Source organism: Boleophthalmus pectinirostris, unplaced genomic scaffold, assembly GCF_026225935.1.
Source record: "Boleophthalmus pectinirostris isolate CB_2022bp ecotype Guang Dong unplaced genomic scaffold, ASM2622593v1 HiC_scaffold_19, whole genome shotgun sequence".
NCBI lineage: Eukaryota > Metazoa > Chordata > Actinopteri > Gobiiformes > Gobiidae > Boleophthalmus > Boleophthalmus pectinirostris.
This window is the reverse complement of record NW_026571140.1, coordinates 9,658,823-9,677,755: the sequence shown is the minus strand read 5'-3', so window position 1 is coordinate 9,677,755 and position 18,933 is coordinate 9,658,823. Positions and strand designations below refer to the sequence as shown.

General features: G+C 37.6%; 1 protein-coding gene across 1 annotated transcript in view; it reads left to right on the top strand.

The window, feature by feature from the left end:
- LOC110162572 (mucin-5AC-like) overlaps nt 1–13,549 on the top strand; it is a 35,556-nt gene extending 22,007 nt beyond the window's left edge. The window contains exons 31-48 of the mRNA XM_055154827.1: nt 13–167; nt 1,067–1,238; nt 2,415–2,662; nt 3,071–3,254; nt 3,458–3,638; nt 5,566–5,744; nt 6,209–6,278; nt 6,695–6,828; nt 6,936–6,970; nt 7,482–7,650; nt 8,283–8,381; nt 8,624–8,664; nt 8,922–9,044; nt 9,382–9,477; nt 10,090–10,218; nt 11,494–11,533; nt 12,052–12,175; nt 13,285–13,549. Of these exons, the coding sequence (XP_055010802.1) occupies nt 13–167; nt 1,067–1,238; nt 2,415–2,662; nt 3,071–3,254; nt 3,458–3,638; nt 5,566–5,744; nt 6,209–6,278; nt 6,695–6,828; nt 6,936–6,970; nt 7,482–7,650; nt 8,283–8,381; nt 8,624–8,664; nt 8,922–9,044; nt 9,382–9,477; nt 10,090–10,218; nt 11,494–11,533; nt 12,052–12,175; nt 13,285–13,549 (2,444 nt within the window). The remainder of the gene's footprint in view (nt 1–12; nt 168–1,066; nt 1,239–2,414; nt 2,663–3,070; nt 3,255–3,457; nt 3,639–5,565; nt 5,745–6,208; nt 6,279–6,694; nt 6,829–6,935; nt 6,971–7,481; nt 7,651–8,282; nt 8,382–8,623; nt 8,665–8,921; nt 9,045–9,381; nt 9,478–10,089; nt 10,219–11,493; nt 11,534–12,051; nt 12,176–13,284) is intronic.
- The last annotated feature ends 5,384 nt before the right edge of the window (nt 13,550–18,933 follow it).

The window sequence follows — 18,933 nt, the reverse complement described above, 5'->3', positions numbered from 1 at the left end:
TTTCTTTATCAGGTTCAACCGTTTACAACTATACAGACTTTGAGGGCTACTGTTACATTGGCTACTGCAACCAGTCGTGTGATGTTGTGGTTCTGCATTACCTGTGCGTTACAACAACCCCTATCACCCCATCCAAGGACTGTCTTCATCTCCACCCACCCAGAAAGGTATGCCCAAATCTACACTTAAAATTACACCCTTCACTGTACATGTGTTTTGCAGTCTTAAAAACTTTAAAATCAGCACAAGTTCATTTTAAATGGTTTGCAAACATCCAAAATCATTCCTTGCTTACCTTATGCATTCTCAGAATATAAATTACCGTATTCACCGCAATGAGTTTATAATATGCATATGCAATATGTGTATGTCAGAGGAAAGAGGGTGAGCTCTATGCTTTACATTTGTACAGTTGTAGAATATTGGTTAAGGTTAGGCCCTAGGTTTGAGATTCTGGTTACGCTATTATCTGATCTATGTTATAATGTTGTTTCCTCATCAAAAACACACCTGTGTTTTGTTTCATTCCTACATATTTAGGCTGACTTCCTCTCTGAAATGGAAAGCACTTTGTTTCACCTTGTGATGTCATGTGGTAATACAGGAAACGCTACACTATTTTTAAACTCCATACACCTTCACTAGAATCATTTGCATGATTTCAGCCCTGAATTGCCAATCATACTGAACAAAAGATAAAAGGTAGTTGTTAACTTAAAAACTACTAGTATATAACACAGTGGAACAGAGCATTTTGACCTTTAGTGATATAGACTGACTAAAGTATTACTCAAATATGTTTGAGTGAAACAAAACACAACTCCAGAGTTTGTTTTTGATGATGAAACAATACTATAACATGGCTTCAAGCTTAAAATAATCAATTTTGTGTGATATAGGATCTTTAAAATTAGGGCCAGTGTGAGGGAGGTGTTACGGATTTACTTTCAAAAATATCTTTTAAATGTGAGAAATGGAGGCAGAAATCAGGTATAGAGCCTAACACGCTTCCATACATGGTTGTGAAATAAATAAAGATTTATCATTCAATCTTGTATTTTTTTAGGATGGAGAGGTCTGGAAGATGAGTGGTTGCCGTATTGGAACATGTAAAAACGGTGAAGTAATTATAGGCCACGTTCCATGTCCCATTTCTGAACCAATCATGTGCGCAAACAACTTTCCTCCAGTCAAAGTGTTCGACCATGACGACTGCTGCTGGCATTATGAGTGTCAATGTAAGTTTGAGTATCAGATGTATAAAGTAATGCATTTGCAACCACATATCCACTATTGAATGGTTGGGAGTTGATAAGAACAAGGTTTATTACCAAGTTTTTTATTTAATACCTTGGGATTTCTCAGGGGTATCAAGTTCTTTTTCCATATGTTGCAATTTTTTGATATTGCTACAGTAAACAGTGCATTTATTTCTGAGCTTTATTTAGTATTAGTTCTGGGTACTCCTGGAGCTTAATTGAAATGGTAGTTTAGGGTACTTAGACTTAAACAAATTTTACTGATCCACAAGGGAAATTATTTTGTCATAGTAGCTCACACATCATAATATATTATATAATATATAATATATAATAATAACAAAGAGCAAAAATATAAATGGTAATAATACATTCTAAATAGGCTGCAAAATAGTAAGAGACTCTACATTAACTGCTACTACAATGTAATAACAAGTGGTAGTTATAATTACACCTGGAACTTTCTTGATAACAAATTTTGAAGCACAATATTTCTCCAGAGAGAGAGACATAATTGATAATACTGAAACAGGACTCAATAACAGTAATGCAGGAAAATATCAGTAGACTGTTTTTAAATGTGTCACTTATTCAACTTCAGCTCAAATCTATTTTTATTACAACAAAATATCCCAAATCTCCCCATTTTTGCAAAGAAAAATTGTACAAACGATAAATACTAAGCTCCAAAATATGATGTTCCAGTTTTCATAGATTGAACAATAAGTAATTATAGTAATTATCGTGACGAGCTTAGTTCTGGGTGCTCCTGGTGCTTTATCAGAGTGGTAGATTTGGGTTCTTCTGGGCTTTTCTCAAGGTGGAAGTTCTAGGTATTGTTTTTTCTTGCTTTATTGGTGGGATAGTTTTGGGTATTCTTGGGTTTTATCAAAGTGGTAGTTGCAAGTAGTCCTGGGGCTTCATCAGATTGATAGTACTGGGTAGTCCTGGTGCTTTATGAGAGTGGTAGTTCTGGATACTCTTGGGGCTTTATGACAGTGGATTTGCCAGGGTGGTATATATCTGAGTGAAGAGTGAAGTGAGAAGTAAGATGTCAACACGCTAGGAAGTGTTTATGTCATCTGTGTATCTACAAAGCATGCTCTGTTACAATGACTACACTTAAACTTATGCACCAATAATTATGTTTTTCAGGTATCTGTTATGGTTGGGGACACATACACTATGTGACATTTGATGGAACATTCTACAACTTCCATGGTGACTGTTCCTACTGGTTGGTGAAGGAGGTGGTCCCCCGGTACGGCTTCAGTGTGATGATCACTAATAACAATTGTGAAGAGTCCCATGTCCACACCTGTCCTCACTCCATCACTGTCTTCTACCATCATTACAAGATCTACATGAGCCAGATAAACCACCATGGCATTGTCACCAATCTGGTAAGAAGTGGATCTCTTCGTTTGAGGTGCTTTTTCCAAATCACAAGGGCTGCAATCCCTGAAATAATAGAAAAAAAGAAAGTGGTGTAAAATAAAATATTGAAAAGTCTGGGACATATACTTCTAAAAGATAATGTTGACAATGGTTTCCCTCTTTGTTAATATAGTAATTTCTAAGCTATATGGTCCAAGTCATTTCTCTTGAGGATCAATGGAGTTTGTCTAAGACTAAATCTAAGTATAAGACAGTTAGCAAAAAGGTGCTAAAAGAGCATATTTAAATAAAAATGAAATTTGCTATGTATTTCAAATAAGGGTGTAAACAAGCACATTTCTGATTAACTGCTAGTCAGGATCATACAAAAAGTCAACTTCGTTTACATTTTTTAAAATGTGTTTTATTTGCAGATTATGGTTAACGACAAAACTGTACGCTGTGCATACCAAACTCCAATGTTTCAAATCACCACCACAGGCATCGTCACTGTGCTGGTCATTCCAAAAATAAAAGTCAAGATCACCTTCTCTGGGCTCAACTACAACATCAATCTGCCTTTCTGTCTGTTCGGCGGCAACACCCAGGGACTGTGTGGTAAGTTCCAGTCACACACTGCACTCTCCCTTTAAGAAAACTTTGGCAGGAAGGCTAGAAGAACATATCACTTCTACTTGAGAATCTTTACACTAGGTCATTTTGAGATTTTATTGTTTGTTTCTTTTAAAGCTTTGGTTAGACTGCCCCCAGGGTGCATCTTAAACCTCATACAGTTGAACTAACCATGTGAATGCTTTCAGGTGACTGTGACAATAATCGCGCTGATGACTGCACTGTGCCCAGCACTCACATACAGTCCTGTGTGGACATGGCTCATGAGTGGCACACCAACGACAGCTACTGTCCACCTCCTCCTCCACCTACTGCAATCCCTACGCCTCCTCACTGCGACTGCCCCATCTGTGACATTATCAAGAGCAAGTATGTGCATGGAAACACACAACTGTAATTTTTGTATTTATTTATTTTTTTCTAGAAAAGGGGCAACTTAAATTTATATACTGTAGTGAACTGCAAGCATCCCCAGCAAACGCACGTCAGGCTTCAAAAGGTCATAAAATATCAAGGTTCAAGGTTCAAGGTTCTTTATTTTGTCATTCAAACATGTGAGAGAAACACATGACAGTACGAAATGTGCTCTCCGAGGCCCAGTGATACAGAAAGAGATAAAAAACAATAATAATAATAATAAGCAATGTTAAAAAATAAATAAATTTAAAACAACAACATTTAGCAGTTCCAATGAACAAGTAGTAAACGTGGCAAGATAGAGAAAGAGGCAACCAAAGCAGGAAGTCAGTGTGCACTGTTCAAAAGTCTGACAGCCTCAGGAAAGAAGCTGAACTTCAGCCGAGAAGTTCTAGCTTTAATGCTCCTCAGTCTCCTCCCAGAAGGCAGAGGAACAAACAGATGGTGGGAGGGGTGCGAGGGGTCCCCCATGATCCTGGAGGCCCGTCTTCTACAACGCTCCTCATAAATTTCACTGATCGGTGTAAAGTCACATCCAGTGGTCTTCTCTGCCGCTCTGACCACACGCTGTAGAGCTTTCCTGTCCTGGGCTGAGCAGTGGCCGTACCACACTGTGATGGACTGGGTCAACACACTTTCCACTCCACATCGATAAAAAGACATGAGAGCAGGGAGACCTAGTTCAGCAGCCTTGAGTCTCCTCAAAAAATACAGACGCTGGTGGGCCTTCTTAACAATGCTCTCTGCATTAGTGGACCAAGTGAGTCTGTCGGTGATGTGCAGACCCAGGTATTTCCAGCCGGACACCCTTTCAACTTCTGTGCCCATGATGTAGAGAGGCGACAGTGAACAGCTGCTCCTCCTAAAATCCACTATTAATTCTTTTGTTTTTGAAAGGTTCAGACAGAGGTTGTTCTCTCTGCACCAGGTCTCCAACAGCTGTACCTCCTGTCTGTATGCCTGCTCGTTGTTTTCCGAGATTAAACCCACAACAGCAGTGTCATCTGCAAATTTAACAATCTGACAGGTCGGGTGAGAAGCCACACAGTCATATGTTAGCAGAGTATACAGCAGGGGGCTCAGGACACAGCCTTGGGGGTAGCCGGTGTTAAGAGTGGTTGGTGAGGAGAAGCAGCCATTAATCCTAACAGTCTGCTCCCTGTTAGTAAGAAAGTCCAGCACCCAGTTGCAGAGTGATGGTTGGAGTCCAAGCAATTGCAGTTTGTTTATCAGGGTCTGTGGTAGGATGGTATTGAATGCCGAACTAAAGTCCAGGAAGAGAAGTCGGACATATGTGTCCCGCTTCTCTAGGTGGGTGAGGGCCTGATGGACAACAGCCGCCACTGCGTCAGATGTAGACCGATTCTCCCTGTATGCATACTGATGAGAATCCACACTATATATTAATACTAATATATTCACTACCCTTTTATCAACCCAAAGTGTGCACAACTGGTAATCCCCCAGGTAAGTGGTACCAAGCAATCCAGGCTCAAGATCTTAAGACAGATCCTGGAGCTCACTGCCCCTGACAAGAGTCCTCAGTGCCACTGGTTGAAGAATGCATTTCCCTCACGAGAAATTATATATTTTTACCTTATATGCATTAGGTTTATTTTATTGTGGAAAAAAGATCCAGATTTTAATTAATTTTTATATTATTATTTTTATATAGGTCTTTACAAATACACTAGCAATTTCACTTAGTAGTATATATCATAATTGCTAAGCATAAACAAAATTAATATGTAGTTTTTTTATGTATGTGCTGTATCTCATATTTGAGTATGATATTTTTTATAGCTATATTTATACAAGGCTTGTACTGGTATGCTGTTTCTACTGTGATGATTATTCTTTTGCTCCTGTTGCTCCTCAGTGTGTTCCAGCCTTGCCACGGTGTGCTGGACTACCATATCTTCATTGCTGCCTGTAGATTTGATGTGTGTACTACAAATGACCGTCACATGGCTTGTCTGAGCTTACAGGAGTACGCTGCCGCCTGTGCTCAGGCTGGAGTGTGCATCGACTGGAGAAGTGCCACACATGGGCTCTGTGGTATGCATTCACATCATCACTACTGTAGTCACTGTCAGAAAACTGCTCCTCTACTACTTGTGTAACAGCATGAAACAAAAACTGCTGTCTTCATGGTCAACACAAATAAGTGGATAGTGGTACCGTTATTCAACTTATTATTTATATGGCTAGTTTGTCAGACCAGTCTCCAACAATAATAATATTTGTAGAAAACAGCAAATGCCCTTTAGAGCTAGACAGAGATAGATTCATACCTACCATCTGAAATTATACTTTTTTTTTTCAGTTTTAAAACATGAATATAAACTATAGTTTAAAATTGAGCGTGACGGCTGGTCAGAATTCTTTGGTATAATTTGCTTTTCAACTAACAAAATGGTGGCAGGTGTTTTGACCTGGTTTATGTTTAATATCTTTGTCATTACTGACTCTACCCACATGAATTATCTTGGCATGTCTCGCCTTGCCATCTGTGAATGTAGATTACCACTGTTCCAGTCCCAAAGTGTATGAAGCCTGTGGTCCCCTGGTGGAACCCACCTGTGACTCCTGGTAAAGTACCACCCTCTCTCACTCTGCTTGACACTAGCCACTGGTAATGTTTACATGCACACCAAAAATCTGATCATTATCTGATTTCTGGAGTTGTCAGATTATTGAAATGTCATGTCAAGAGTTATATCTGATGTGAGTAATCTGATTTCTTTCTGACTGTTCACACCTGTGCAGGTTTTGACAAATGGTGTCCGTGATGCTCAAAAGGAGTACTAAGAAGTTTTAAAACTAGTATCTTACTTGTTTTTAAAGTTTAATGACTCAGATTTCTCTTGTTCATGTAAACACACATGAAATCTGATCTAATTATTTTAGTTAGGTGATTTTTGCTAGCCATTGTAATTGTACTCAGTGAGATCCATGTACTAAAATTGGTACAAAACACAAGTTGACTCAGTGTTTGTGTGTTACAGGTTTAATCACAAGTTCATCTACACCTCAAATGACTTCACAACAATGATATTAAACCAGAGGATGGAGGGCTGCTACTGCCCCAATGGTACCATACTGCTGTCAGCTTACTCCAACGAGTGTGTGCCCAGCTGTGGTGAGCCGCACTCTGCTTCATTTCATGTGACACACTTTCATACCAGTCACAGTACTGGTACATGACGGGCTAATATTCTTGTTTTTTTTTTTTTTTATTGCAAACAGAAATCTGCCGACTACCAAATGGAAAATGGGCAAAAGTATGTTATTTCATTTATTTTAAATATCTTAGTAAAACACACTTGAATAGCTGTTATAAAGCATGAACAAATACTTAATTCATAATGAACAAATACTTAATTAACGGCTCTGTACCTGATTTCTTTCTTCTTATTTGAGAAAAAAAATCCCAGTACAGATAAGTTGTATTAGCAAAATAAGTCAGCTGCATGCTATCTGTATCTAATCTAAAGCGCTTTATTGTCCGATAATCAGAAAGTGTGGATTAGCATGCTAGTTGTTGTTAACTTTACTGTAGGTAAGCAGGTACAGCACCTTTAAGAATGATTCAGGCTTAGTAATTATTAATACTAACCCTAACTCCAAAGTCCTAACCCCTTGATTAGTTACTAAGCCTGTATCATTCATTTAAAAAAGTTCATTATGAATTCAGCTTTTATTCAAACTTTATTAATGCTAATTAAAGTGTTGTTATCACAAAAAGTTGTACCAATATATCTGAACTGGGGAGTAACTGTTGTTGTTCGACAGGCCAATGCCACGTGGACGGAGGGCTGTGAGCTGTGTCGCTGTGATGAGGACACTCTCCAGGTGGTGTGTGTGGTGAGGCCGTGCCCCCGTCCGCACCCCCTCCTCTGTGAGCACGAGGGTCAGGTACTGGTCACTGACATAGTGGACTGCTGCCCCAGACACAGATGTGGTAAGTCACACATCACGTTTATCACAAATGTTTGAGTGCATATGACAAATTTTATTAAAATATAGTCAACATCATTACTTTTAAGCTTTAACAAAATGCCTATTTATTTTTTTTATTTTTTTTTGTGAAGTTTAACGATTTGGCTTCTGTTTGGACACAAGCAGCAGATCTGACACATGAATGTAATGCCATAACCATTACCTAGCAGCCATAATGCTAACAAGGGCAATATTATTATATATATAATATATAAATATATCATATTTATCTTGTTTTTGTCTCTTCATTTTATATATATATACATATATATATATATATATATATATATATATATATATATATATATATATATATATATATATATATATATATATATATATATATATATATATATATATATATTATTATATTTATTTTTTTTTTTTTTTTTTTTTTTTTTACTTTTCTTCTCAACTTGCTCATAAAGCCACTTAACTGATGTAAAACAATGTATTTACCACAGGTCCTATCCCATTAAACCAAATCATAATTAAAAAAAAAGTGTCATGTGCACTTTTAAGTAATAAAATCAAAGACAGTTTTTTTTTTCTTTAAAGTACAACTGAGCTCTGATGTTCTGTGTCTCTTATTAGAATGTGACAAGTCTCTGTGCACCAGCCGAGTGCCTTTATGCCTTCCTGGAACAATCTTAAACACAACAGTGGGCGTGTGCTGTGACAAATATGTCTGTGGTGAGTACCTCTTCATGCTTTCTTTAATATCATTACTGTGCACTATGTAACTTTTCTGGTGGGGATCTGCTTCCTGCTCCACGGTGATGTGCTTTGTCTAGAATGTTCCATTCTACAGCATTATATCTTTTATTCAATACAGGTGTTTTTATTGCAAAGAAATGCTAGTTAAAAACATGCATTCTTACAATTTATTACCATACTTTACTGTAAAAAATACTGACCGTCCAATTATTTTGCAGTGCCTAAAGACGTGTGTGTATTCAACCACCATGAGTATCAGGTAAGCATGAGCCCTCAAATAAAATGGCTCCCTTCCTTCTCCCCTGTACCAGCAGCATTTAGATTATTTCACTTACCCCTATATCCCAGAGGTCCTTGGTATTGCTCATTAAACACATTCACAAGGTATTTTGTATTAGCAGAGACTATTCAAATTTTTATTTTGTTTCATCTGTGACTTATCATGATTTAGATCCCTAATTTTCAAGTGTGTATTTTTAGCCTCGTGTATGTAGCTTATAGAGTTGTGTTTTCAAGGTTGGAGAGGTAGTCCCCAGAGGCCCATGTGAGAGGTGTGTGTGCAGTGAAAAGAGGGACCCTATAACCTTACTGCATCTGCTGGACTGCCACCCACTGCCCTGTGACACCTACTGTGCTCCTGTGAGTACCACACAAGGGCATCTGAAGTGCACAGAGGAGGGTACTACCACTGGTGGAAGAGAATCGAAATTTTTACTTAAGTAAAAGTGCTGGTACATTGCTAAAAATGCGGTCAGTTACAAATATAAGTAAGTAAGCTAAAATTACACATGATTACAAATGCTACTCAAAGTGCTAGTACTACAAATCTTGCTTGATTAATTAAACAATTTTAAAACCACAATCCACATATTCTCTGAAGAGAGGGAGTTTTTTTTTTCCACCCAAAAAAACAGGATCTACCTATTAAAGTACTGTGTGTGCATGTGTGCGTGCGTATGTGTGTTTGTGTGTGCAGGGTTACGAGTACCAGCTGGTCCCAGGACAGTGCTGTGGGAAGTGTGTCCAGTGCAGGTGCTTTGTTACCGTGGGAAATGTCTCCCACACTCTACAGGTCAGTTTCAGGGTACTTACCATTAAACTATAACATACTTAGATGGTTCTTTTACATTTTACTCATTGTAAACCATAATAATGATCTAAAACAGCGTATTAATAGAACCGTGTCCCCTAACTTCCAGTTTGAAACTGGATCATGTATGCATTTTTATTGTTGAAAAACAGCCCAAATAATTTTTCTTTTTTATTACACACATTAATCAGTCCAGACTCTGGGCACCAACAGGAGACTGTCCCTGTGGTTCTCAGAGTATGATGGTTCACTTGGCTCTACATATATTACGGCAGACTTACGACACAGTTGGTATTGGCTTGGAATCTAATAACAAATTCTTCATTAAATATGTACAGATGTATAAATACACCAGTAAAGTACAATAATTGAAAATGTGATGCCTGTACTTGCAATTTTAGTGGAGCTCTTAGTCTCAAAGTAAAAAAAAAAGTGATATAACTCATGAGTAAAGTTAATAAATGTACTTCTATTTCTGCTTAAACAGCTTATGCACATCAAATATTTACATTCAAACATATCCGTAGAGTGATGTAGTGTAGCTGTGACAACAGAAGGCGCTGTTCCCTGTCGCTCACATGTGTCTGTGTTCAGCCTGGAGAGCAGTGGAGCCCTGATGGCAATCCTTGTGTGAAGTTTGAGTGTGTCCGCATTGGAAACCAGTTCCTGACCGTGGAGTCCAAGATAATGTGCCCGCCCTTTGACCCCCAGGACTGCATCCCGGTAACTCACCACTCACCTAAACACAACTATGAAAACAAAATATATTAACTGTATGTAAGTTTTTACTTCAAAATTGCTTTAATATGATATAACTGTACCCCCAGAGTTGAGGTAAACAAGTTCAAATCAAGTACAGCCTTTACTGATAACAACTGTAATGCTGATTATTCTCAAAAACATTGGATATGATGGCAAAGTTGATTATGTTACAAGGGAGCTCAACAGTCTCATGCACTTTGAAGTCTGCTCTGGCCAGAGAAGAATATTTTCCTTTCATTTTTAACCAGCTATGTGCTATCTAATATCCTTAATAATGTTGTTTAATTTTAAATCCAAAAAGCACATTTAAAATCCATAATGCTGTAACATGTTTAATAACTTAGGGGTTTATAAAGTTTCAGAAACAGATCTGATAAAATTGTGGTCATGTTTTTTTTTTTTTTTTTTTTTTTTTATTGGAAAGTCTATGAGAAAAATGAATGGGAAATGTACCTCTGGAGCCAGCGATCTCTGTTAAGCTCCATTTAATACTTTGGTTCTCAAGATGATATCCAATCAGAGCCTCACAAGTTTCTCATTTGAATTGCCAGTTTCAGTGCAGAAGCCCAGCTGGTTTAAACCTCAAAGGACTCTCTGTGATTTAAATCCTCACTACCTGACCTCCAGCCAATCATTAATCAATGCCTCTGCTGCTGCACTATATGCTGTCCATTAAATGTGTCTTCTATACAGGCTAAAACACTGGCAATCCTCATTCAGAAATCCCCAAAATAAATATTGCTTTTTAATACATGCCCTAGTTTGTCAGCACTTTTAACTAAACTTTTCATAAGCCGTTTAGCTAATATTTGAGGAGTTTCACAAGCTAACCATGAGCCAACAGTGTGTTAGTCATACCACATTTAAACTTTTGATTATAAAGTCGAAGCGAACTTTTACTAGTTTGTTCAGGAAAGGTCCATCGTTGTCATATTTATGTGATTTTTGTATTTGGTATTTAGGTTTGATACTACTTTTAAATGGGTATTATTTTTACAATCTGAGTTCAGTTCTATCTCGCTGCTCTGTAATCCATGAGTTTCAGAATAACGACAAAAAGCGATAACTGTCGCCATAGTGATAAACCATTTTAAACTTAGATATTATGTGCTTTTGAAAAAATGTTGCATATAATAGGAAGCTGAAACCCATGAATAGTCCCATGTAGTTTTCAGATATTTGATAAATACAAACATATTTTATATATATTTATTATCTCTCTCTCTGTCTTTTTAGGGAACTGAAACTGTTGCCTCTGATGGCTGCTGTCGAGTTTGTAAGTGATACTGTTATTAAATCAAAAAGCTGTTTACCTCTCAAATATATTTATATTTCTTTATTCTTCACTGAACAACTTTTGAAATTTGTTTTATCAATCCAAACAGTCCTACTCTCAATATAGCATGTATCTCTCAAACTGCATTCACAGGACTATAACTGCACAGGCAAAAACAAGTATTTATGCTAAAGTATTAGGAAACAGTGTATTTATATGAATACAGATTAAACATGCAAATCATGAGTTCAGACTGCCTTTTTACATATAAACACCAAAACATACCAAATCTCCAGCTAATTCACTAACTTCATGCTGTCGTCTCATATAATTCTTTATAATCTAAATAAAATGATTAGTTAATTAAAACGGTAGACTCTATAAATAAATATGTATATATTATATATTATATGTGTATATACAGTCTATGATTAAAACACATTTTGGTGTAAGAAGTCTAGAGATGACATTCACAAAGTACTGTGTTCTTACTTAGGTCTGAATGTGTGTTTTTCCAGGTATCCTTCGAGGTCACCCATGCACAGTGACCACCTCTTCTATGGTGCTGGTGCGCAAGGGCTGTAAGTCTACAAAGCCAGTCAACATGACATCCTGCAGCGGGGCCTGTGGAACGTTCACATAGTAAGCTCCTCTGCATCCTTTTCATCATCTACATCCTCTGCTCTCACACCCTTATCCTCATTGGTCTTCCTCTACGCTTGTTGTGTCCTGGTAGCTTTAACGTCATTACATATCATAACATCTCTCAATTCACTGTCCTTCTTTTGTACATATTATTGTTGTCACAATACTAAAATTTCAAACTCAACACTAAGGAATAGACTCGATGCACAATACCAATTCTACCACAATGAAAAAAAAAAAAAAAACACTCTTTCTTTAGACAACAGAATGTCATTTTCAGCAGCATTAAAACATCTTTACCAAGTTGTCTTATACTCAGGTAGGTTCCATAGTGGTCCATGGGAGTATACCAGTCTTTGTGCACTTATACTTGTTCTGATACAGCTCAAGACCATTCTAACTATTCTCAGGAAAGGTTCATTTCTGTCCTGAGAATGTGACTTTGTTAGTAGTATGGTATTATTCAACAATCATAGTTTTATTGTTCTCAAAATATGTTCAAAAATACTTAAAATAAATTTTTAAGTGGTTATTTCAGTACTTTTAAGTAGATTTTTTGATGTGATAATTGAAATGAGGTTGTGTTTTGTTTCATTCACACATTTAACACACAAATCCTGGATATTTAGTCTGAGTTCTTTCCTCAAACTGAAAACACTGTTCCACCTTGTGATGTCATGGTAATACAGGAAGTGCTCCACTGCATTTAAACTCTGTACACCTTCACTAGAATTATTTGGATAATTTTAGCCTTGGAATTGCCAATCTCTACTGAACAAAAGGTAACTGCTTTGTGACACCACCACAAGTTGGAACAGAGCATTTTGAGTTTTGTAGATGACTAATAATGCATGATTGCTCAAACATGTGAATGAAACAAAACACAACTCCAGGTTTGTTTTTGATGAGGTAACAACATTATAACATCAGTTTTGCACCAGTTTAGCATAATATGGGATATTTAAGTAATTCCTGAATTCCCATATCTAACTATACTTTTACTCAAATAAGAAAATTGAGCACTGTTATTCCCCCAATGAGAAATACAATTTGAGACTTCCCTTGCCACTTCTCTCACTTCCGCCTCTCCTTACGTTGTTTTGCAGTTACTCTCTGAAGACACACTCGCTGCAGTACTCTTGCTCGTGCTGCCGTGAAGTGAGCACCACCCAGAGAACGGTGGCGCTGCTGTGTCCGGACTACTCCCAGATCCCCTACACGTACACCCACATCGAAGCCTGTGCCTGCCTTAAGACCACCTGCTTTATGGTGGATCACAGGCTGCCCTACGACAACCACCACACCACCACCCCTTTCACCCCCATCACCCAAACCTTAAAACCTTTCATCCGATCTGTACGGAAAAGATAGCAAACCTTCTTTTTTTTTTTTTAATAAAGTCCTTTTTTGTGCAAAAGTTTTTCCGGTTCTTTGTTGAAATTTTACATAGGTACTGTAACTGATCCTGATTATTCACTGTGATGAGTTCTTTTCTCAACTTTGATTACCCTGCTAACAGCGCCCCAGCCTTACTTCCTGGATTGTAGAGGATAAAACGCTTATAATGAGATGCAGGCAGCACACTACGGGTATCATTTCAACTCTAAGAATGTATGTCCTGAAAAAAGAGAGTAAAGTTTTAACAAATATACATTATTTAAACACACTTAGCTATTTCAACATATGTCTGACCGGTTTTGCATTTCAAGGCTAACATTTTCTATTACACTTAAAATAAGAAAGAAACAACACACTAAACTTTAAATTACGAAACAAATTATAACATTTGATTGACTTGTATGAAGTGACATAAAAACTAATTTAAAACAAGTCTTAAACACTCAAAGAATTGTATTAATTTATGTCCAATTATGTCAAAAAGTATTCTCAAATTCAGTGAGTTATTATCACATAAGAGGAGGTATTTGTTTTTGCGTAAGGCCTGCCTGCATAACGCACAGGAAAATGCAACCACGTCATGAGCTTCATTGTTCTACTTCTACAAACATATCTTTTAATGATATCACATTAGTCCCACCTTCAATTTAATACTTTGCAGCTGATCAACAACAACATTCCCTTGGGTTGTGAAGCTAAGTGAAGGCACTACTCTCTTACAAGATCTGTTACTTAAATTAGTCTTAATCTGAGAATTCTTTGAACACAATCTGACCAGAAAGAACTGACATGGTAGGAACAAGAAGTCTCTCACACATAAAATTATAGTTCTTTATAGAACCATGAATGCTCGTATTTATCACAGACTCCTGAAAATGTGTTGTTTAAAGTAATTTAGCATTTTTTCTTGAGTTTTCAGACCATCTTAAAAATGCGGGCAGTTAATTAATTTTATTTATTTATAACTAGGACAGTGCATATTGACCAACAGTGCAAATGCATAATATGCCAGATAATCAAGAGGCTAGTCTCCGTATGTGGTCCTTTGCCACATGTGCAGAAGGAACCCTAGAAAGTTTTTGCTAATGTGTGCACTGTTTCACCATGGTAACTGTTAAACATTCCGCTACAGAGATACATGTAGAACACCCCCAGCATGATTTCACTGCAAAGTATCAATTTATAAAAACAGATAAAGTTAGTCGAGATTTTACTATCTATATCTATATCTATCTATCTATCTATCTATATCTATCTATCTATCTATATCTATATCTATATCTATCTATCTATATATATCTATATCTATATCTATCTATATATATATATATATATATATATATATATATATATATATATATATATATATATATATATATATATATATATAGATAGATAGATAGATAGATAGATAGATAGATAGATAGATATAGATATATACACATATATGCAAATATCACTACTACCAATTAATTTGCAAATTTAACGCACATATTTTCATTGTTCAGATCACCTTCACAAACAGCATAATGGACTGATCCATCTCTGTCAGGTGTTCTGTTTGTCATTTGAAGCCTAAAGCCCCTTTTTTAAAATTTCACCCATAAGTTATTAACTATCGGCCTTGATATAGGGGGAAAAAAAGTACCCCAAAAGTTGTTTTAGTAGTCGAGAATGATATTGTTGATCTTTTCAGTTCACTAACACAAATTTATTGCTACTCTTTCCACTATTGATTGTCAGTATCAAAACATCCAGCAGAACAGATTTACATATTACTTAAGAATACACTATAAATTTTCTGGTGGAATATTTGCCCCTGCTGCATGGCTTCATGGATTCTCTGATTCTTCTTGCTTCTTGCTTATTGCTTTGCCAGGAATGTTCGAAAATATGGCATTAAACGTATATATCTTGTATTTATTATAATTCAATAGGTTCTTGCTGTAAACACCTTTTATTGTGAGCAGGATCACCTCTCTACAGATCTGACCCGTAACTTAGTCTTGAGGAATCACTAGCTCTTCTTTATGGACACACAGACAAGTTTAGTGTCATGCTGTGGAACATTTTTCGACCCACCATAACACACATGTAATGATTGAAGGACTTATGTTACGCTATTTTCTGGTCTACATTAGATACTGTTGTTTCCTCATATTAAAGTTGTGGAGTTGTGTTTTGTTTCATTCACATGTTTAACACACAAACCCTTCATATTTAGGCTGTGTTCTTCTCTCACACGTGTTTTTGAACTTAATACACCTTCACTAGAATCATTTGGATTATTTCAGCCCTGGAATTCTCAGCCTCTACTGAACTAAAAGTAAAAAGAGCTGTTAATTTGAAATCTACTTCTACATGACATCACAAGGTGGAACAGAGCATTTCAAGCTTTGGAAATGTAGACAGGCTAAGAATAAAACTCAAAACTGTGTGAATGAAACAAAACACAACCCCAAGTATGCTTTTGATGAAGTAACAATATTATAACATGGTTTAAACCTCACAAAAGTCAACTTTGTGTAATACAGAATTTTTAATATTGCAACCTTATATGTTTGTAGGTCACAGAAAGTAGAAAAGAAGATGTTGGTGTGCTAATGACCAAAGAAACACGGATCTTCCTCTGATCTGTCCCCCGCCACCGCACAGGCGTCTTCTGAGCTAGTACCAGCCCTAACCGCATCCTGGTCTCAGTTTACCTCCCAGAGACACTATTTGCGCAGGATACAAGAGATTAGGAGCCACTAGAATCTGTGACAAAGCCATACTGAGCTCCTTGTCAAACAAACACTCCCTGACACTGTGCCTATGGGCAAAACACTACAAACACAAGAGCGCCTCCACCTTCTGAGTAATTTCCACATGCGTCAGCTACAGAGTAAGAGTGGTGACAAATAATTAATAACTAAAACACATAGAGGACAGCAGGATGTGGCTAAAAGTGCAGATTAGACTCCTCATTTTACTAAAACACATCTAAGGTCATTCTCTTTACATTTTTTGCAAAAACTTTCACACCTATTTTCCCAATTTGGCCTTAACATTTTATTTCAGAAATCATGACATCACAATAGGGAATTCCATAACTGTTACCTAGCAAAACTCCTCAAACATAAATTATTATCAGACAAATATACAAATAAGAAATTTTATATACTTTGTTGAAATATTGTACCTTACGTGTAATTTGTGCTGAAATTTGAACATAATTCTCTCTAATGTGATGTCATCAATATGCATAAAACTCTCTAATTCCTGTCATTTTCAACATATTTTTCAGCTTTTCTTCACAAATTGCTTAATTGAATAATCAGTCTGTGCAAAATGCTTGTTAAAATAATCCATGATTTTTGATTTGTCAGTGATAACTACACCATCAGTTTTGATCACTGAGGGTAAACGAGGAGATGTGTTCTTGTTTTCCATAGCCTTTAATGTACTCCAAAACATCTTTGAGTCTGTATTACTGGCAAGCAATTGTTCTTTAAAATGAGTAACTTTAGCCTTTCTAATAGCCTATGTGGATTTATTTCAAATTGCTCTATAGGTCTGCCAATCAGAATGCCCATTGGAGGGTTTAGCTTTTTTGCCAAAGATAATGTTTTTGGTGGACAAGCTCAGATAGGTCTGGCCTAAACCAGGGACTGTGTCTATTTTTTATTAGAATTTTTTAATGGGGCTATGTTTGTCCATAATTGTTATAAACAAGTGTTTGAAATATTTCCAGGCATCATCAACATCAGGAATCAGGTCAGTCCTGTGCCATTTAACTTGGGCGAGATCAAACAGAAATGTTTGTTCATTAAAATTTTTTAATAACTGTTTAACTCTAACTAAGGGGGGCTTCTAGAGTAGTGCTCTTGTGCACACATGCTATAGTACAATGGTCACTTAAACTTTGGCAGAACACACCTGAGACATACTTGTGAGCTCTATTGATGAGAATAACATCAATCAGTGTCCCAGTGTCCATAGACTTGGTATTGTATCTGGTGGGGCTCATCACAATTTGGGAAAGGTTGAGTGTGTCTAACTGTAACTGCACTGATGGTAGATGGTCAAGCATATCCCAGTTCAGATCCCCTAGCAGAATGAGTTTGGAGGTGACATGGGGGGCAATCAGCTCACTAATTGCGGTTAGAGCACAGGCAGGTGCAGATGGAGGTCTGTAACAGGCAGCCATAGTAATAGAGAAGTTTTTTACAGGGTAATCTTCATGATAATCAGCTCAAATTGCTTGGCAACAGATTTGGCTGCTAAGACTGAACACAGCAAATTAACTTTAGAATAGATGGCTACCCCACTCCCTTTGGAATCTGGCAACTACAGAGTCAGGGGTGGATTTCTTGAGCCAGGTTTCAGAGATGACTAATATATCAGGGTTTAAGGTGTGGACATAAGCAGTCAGTTTTGCGATTTTGGGGCACAGGCTACATATGTTCAGATACAAAAACCCTAGATGTTTACGATCACAGAAGGAGTCAAAGGATAATTGCTCCCTGACTGGACTGTGTGTAGGGCTGTGAGAAGGTAAGCTGTGATCAGGGCCTGGATTGGGTTGAATGTTTCCACATATGAGCAGCAGGAGGATGATAAGACCCCTATGCTTAAACAGTTTACAACTGCCAAACACCTTAATCTTGCATCCCACAGAATGGTGAAATGGCATTAAAATAACATTAAGACACTCAGGATGGATCTTATCCATCCCCAGAGCCTTGCTACCAGGAGTTTGCACACCACCTCAGTGACCAGCCAGGGTGATGGACGAGTCCACCTCCAAGCCCCCATCCTCTGCTTCCTCACAGTATTCTTTCCACCATCCAACAACATCCCCAGTCGAGGTCAACAGCACTCCAACCGCACTGTAAGTATTGTTGGTGAAGCACTGCTTCCCACTTCTGAGGCGTAAAACGGTTTGCCAGAATTTCTTTGAGGCCAACCAATAGTCCTCCTCCATGGCCTCTCTGAACTCCTCCCAACCAAAAGTTTTTGCCTCTGCAACCGCATAGGCTGCAGCCCACTTGGCCCGCCGGTACCTGTCAGCTGCCTCAGGAGTTGGCAGGAACAGCATCCCTTACTGTCCCCCGCTGGGTTTGTGGATTGCCACAGCGACAGGCACCACAGACCTTATGACCACAGCTACGAGTGGCCGCATCGACAATAGAGGCTGAGAACATAGCTCACTCGGACTCCATGTCTCCAGCCTCCCCCAGGATCTTGGAGTTCTCCTAGAAGTGTGAATTGAAAGACCCCCTCACAGAGGGCTCTGCTAGATGTTCCCAACAGACCCTAACGATACACTTTCTGTCTGCCAGGTCTTTCCAGCTTCCTCCTCCGCCAGGGGCCCC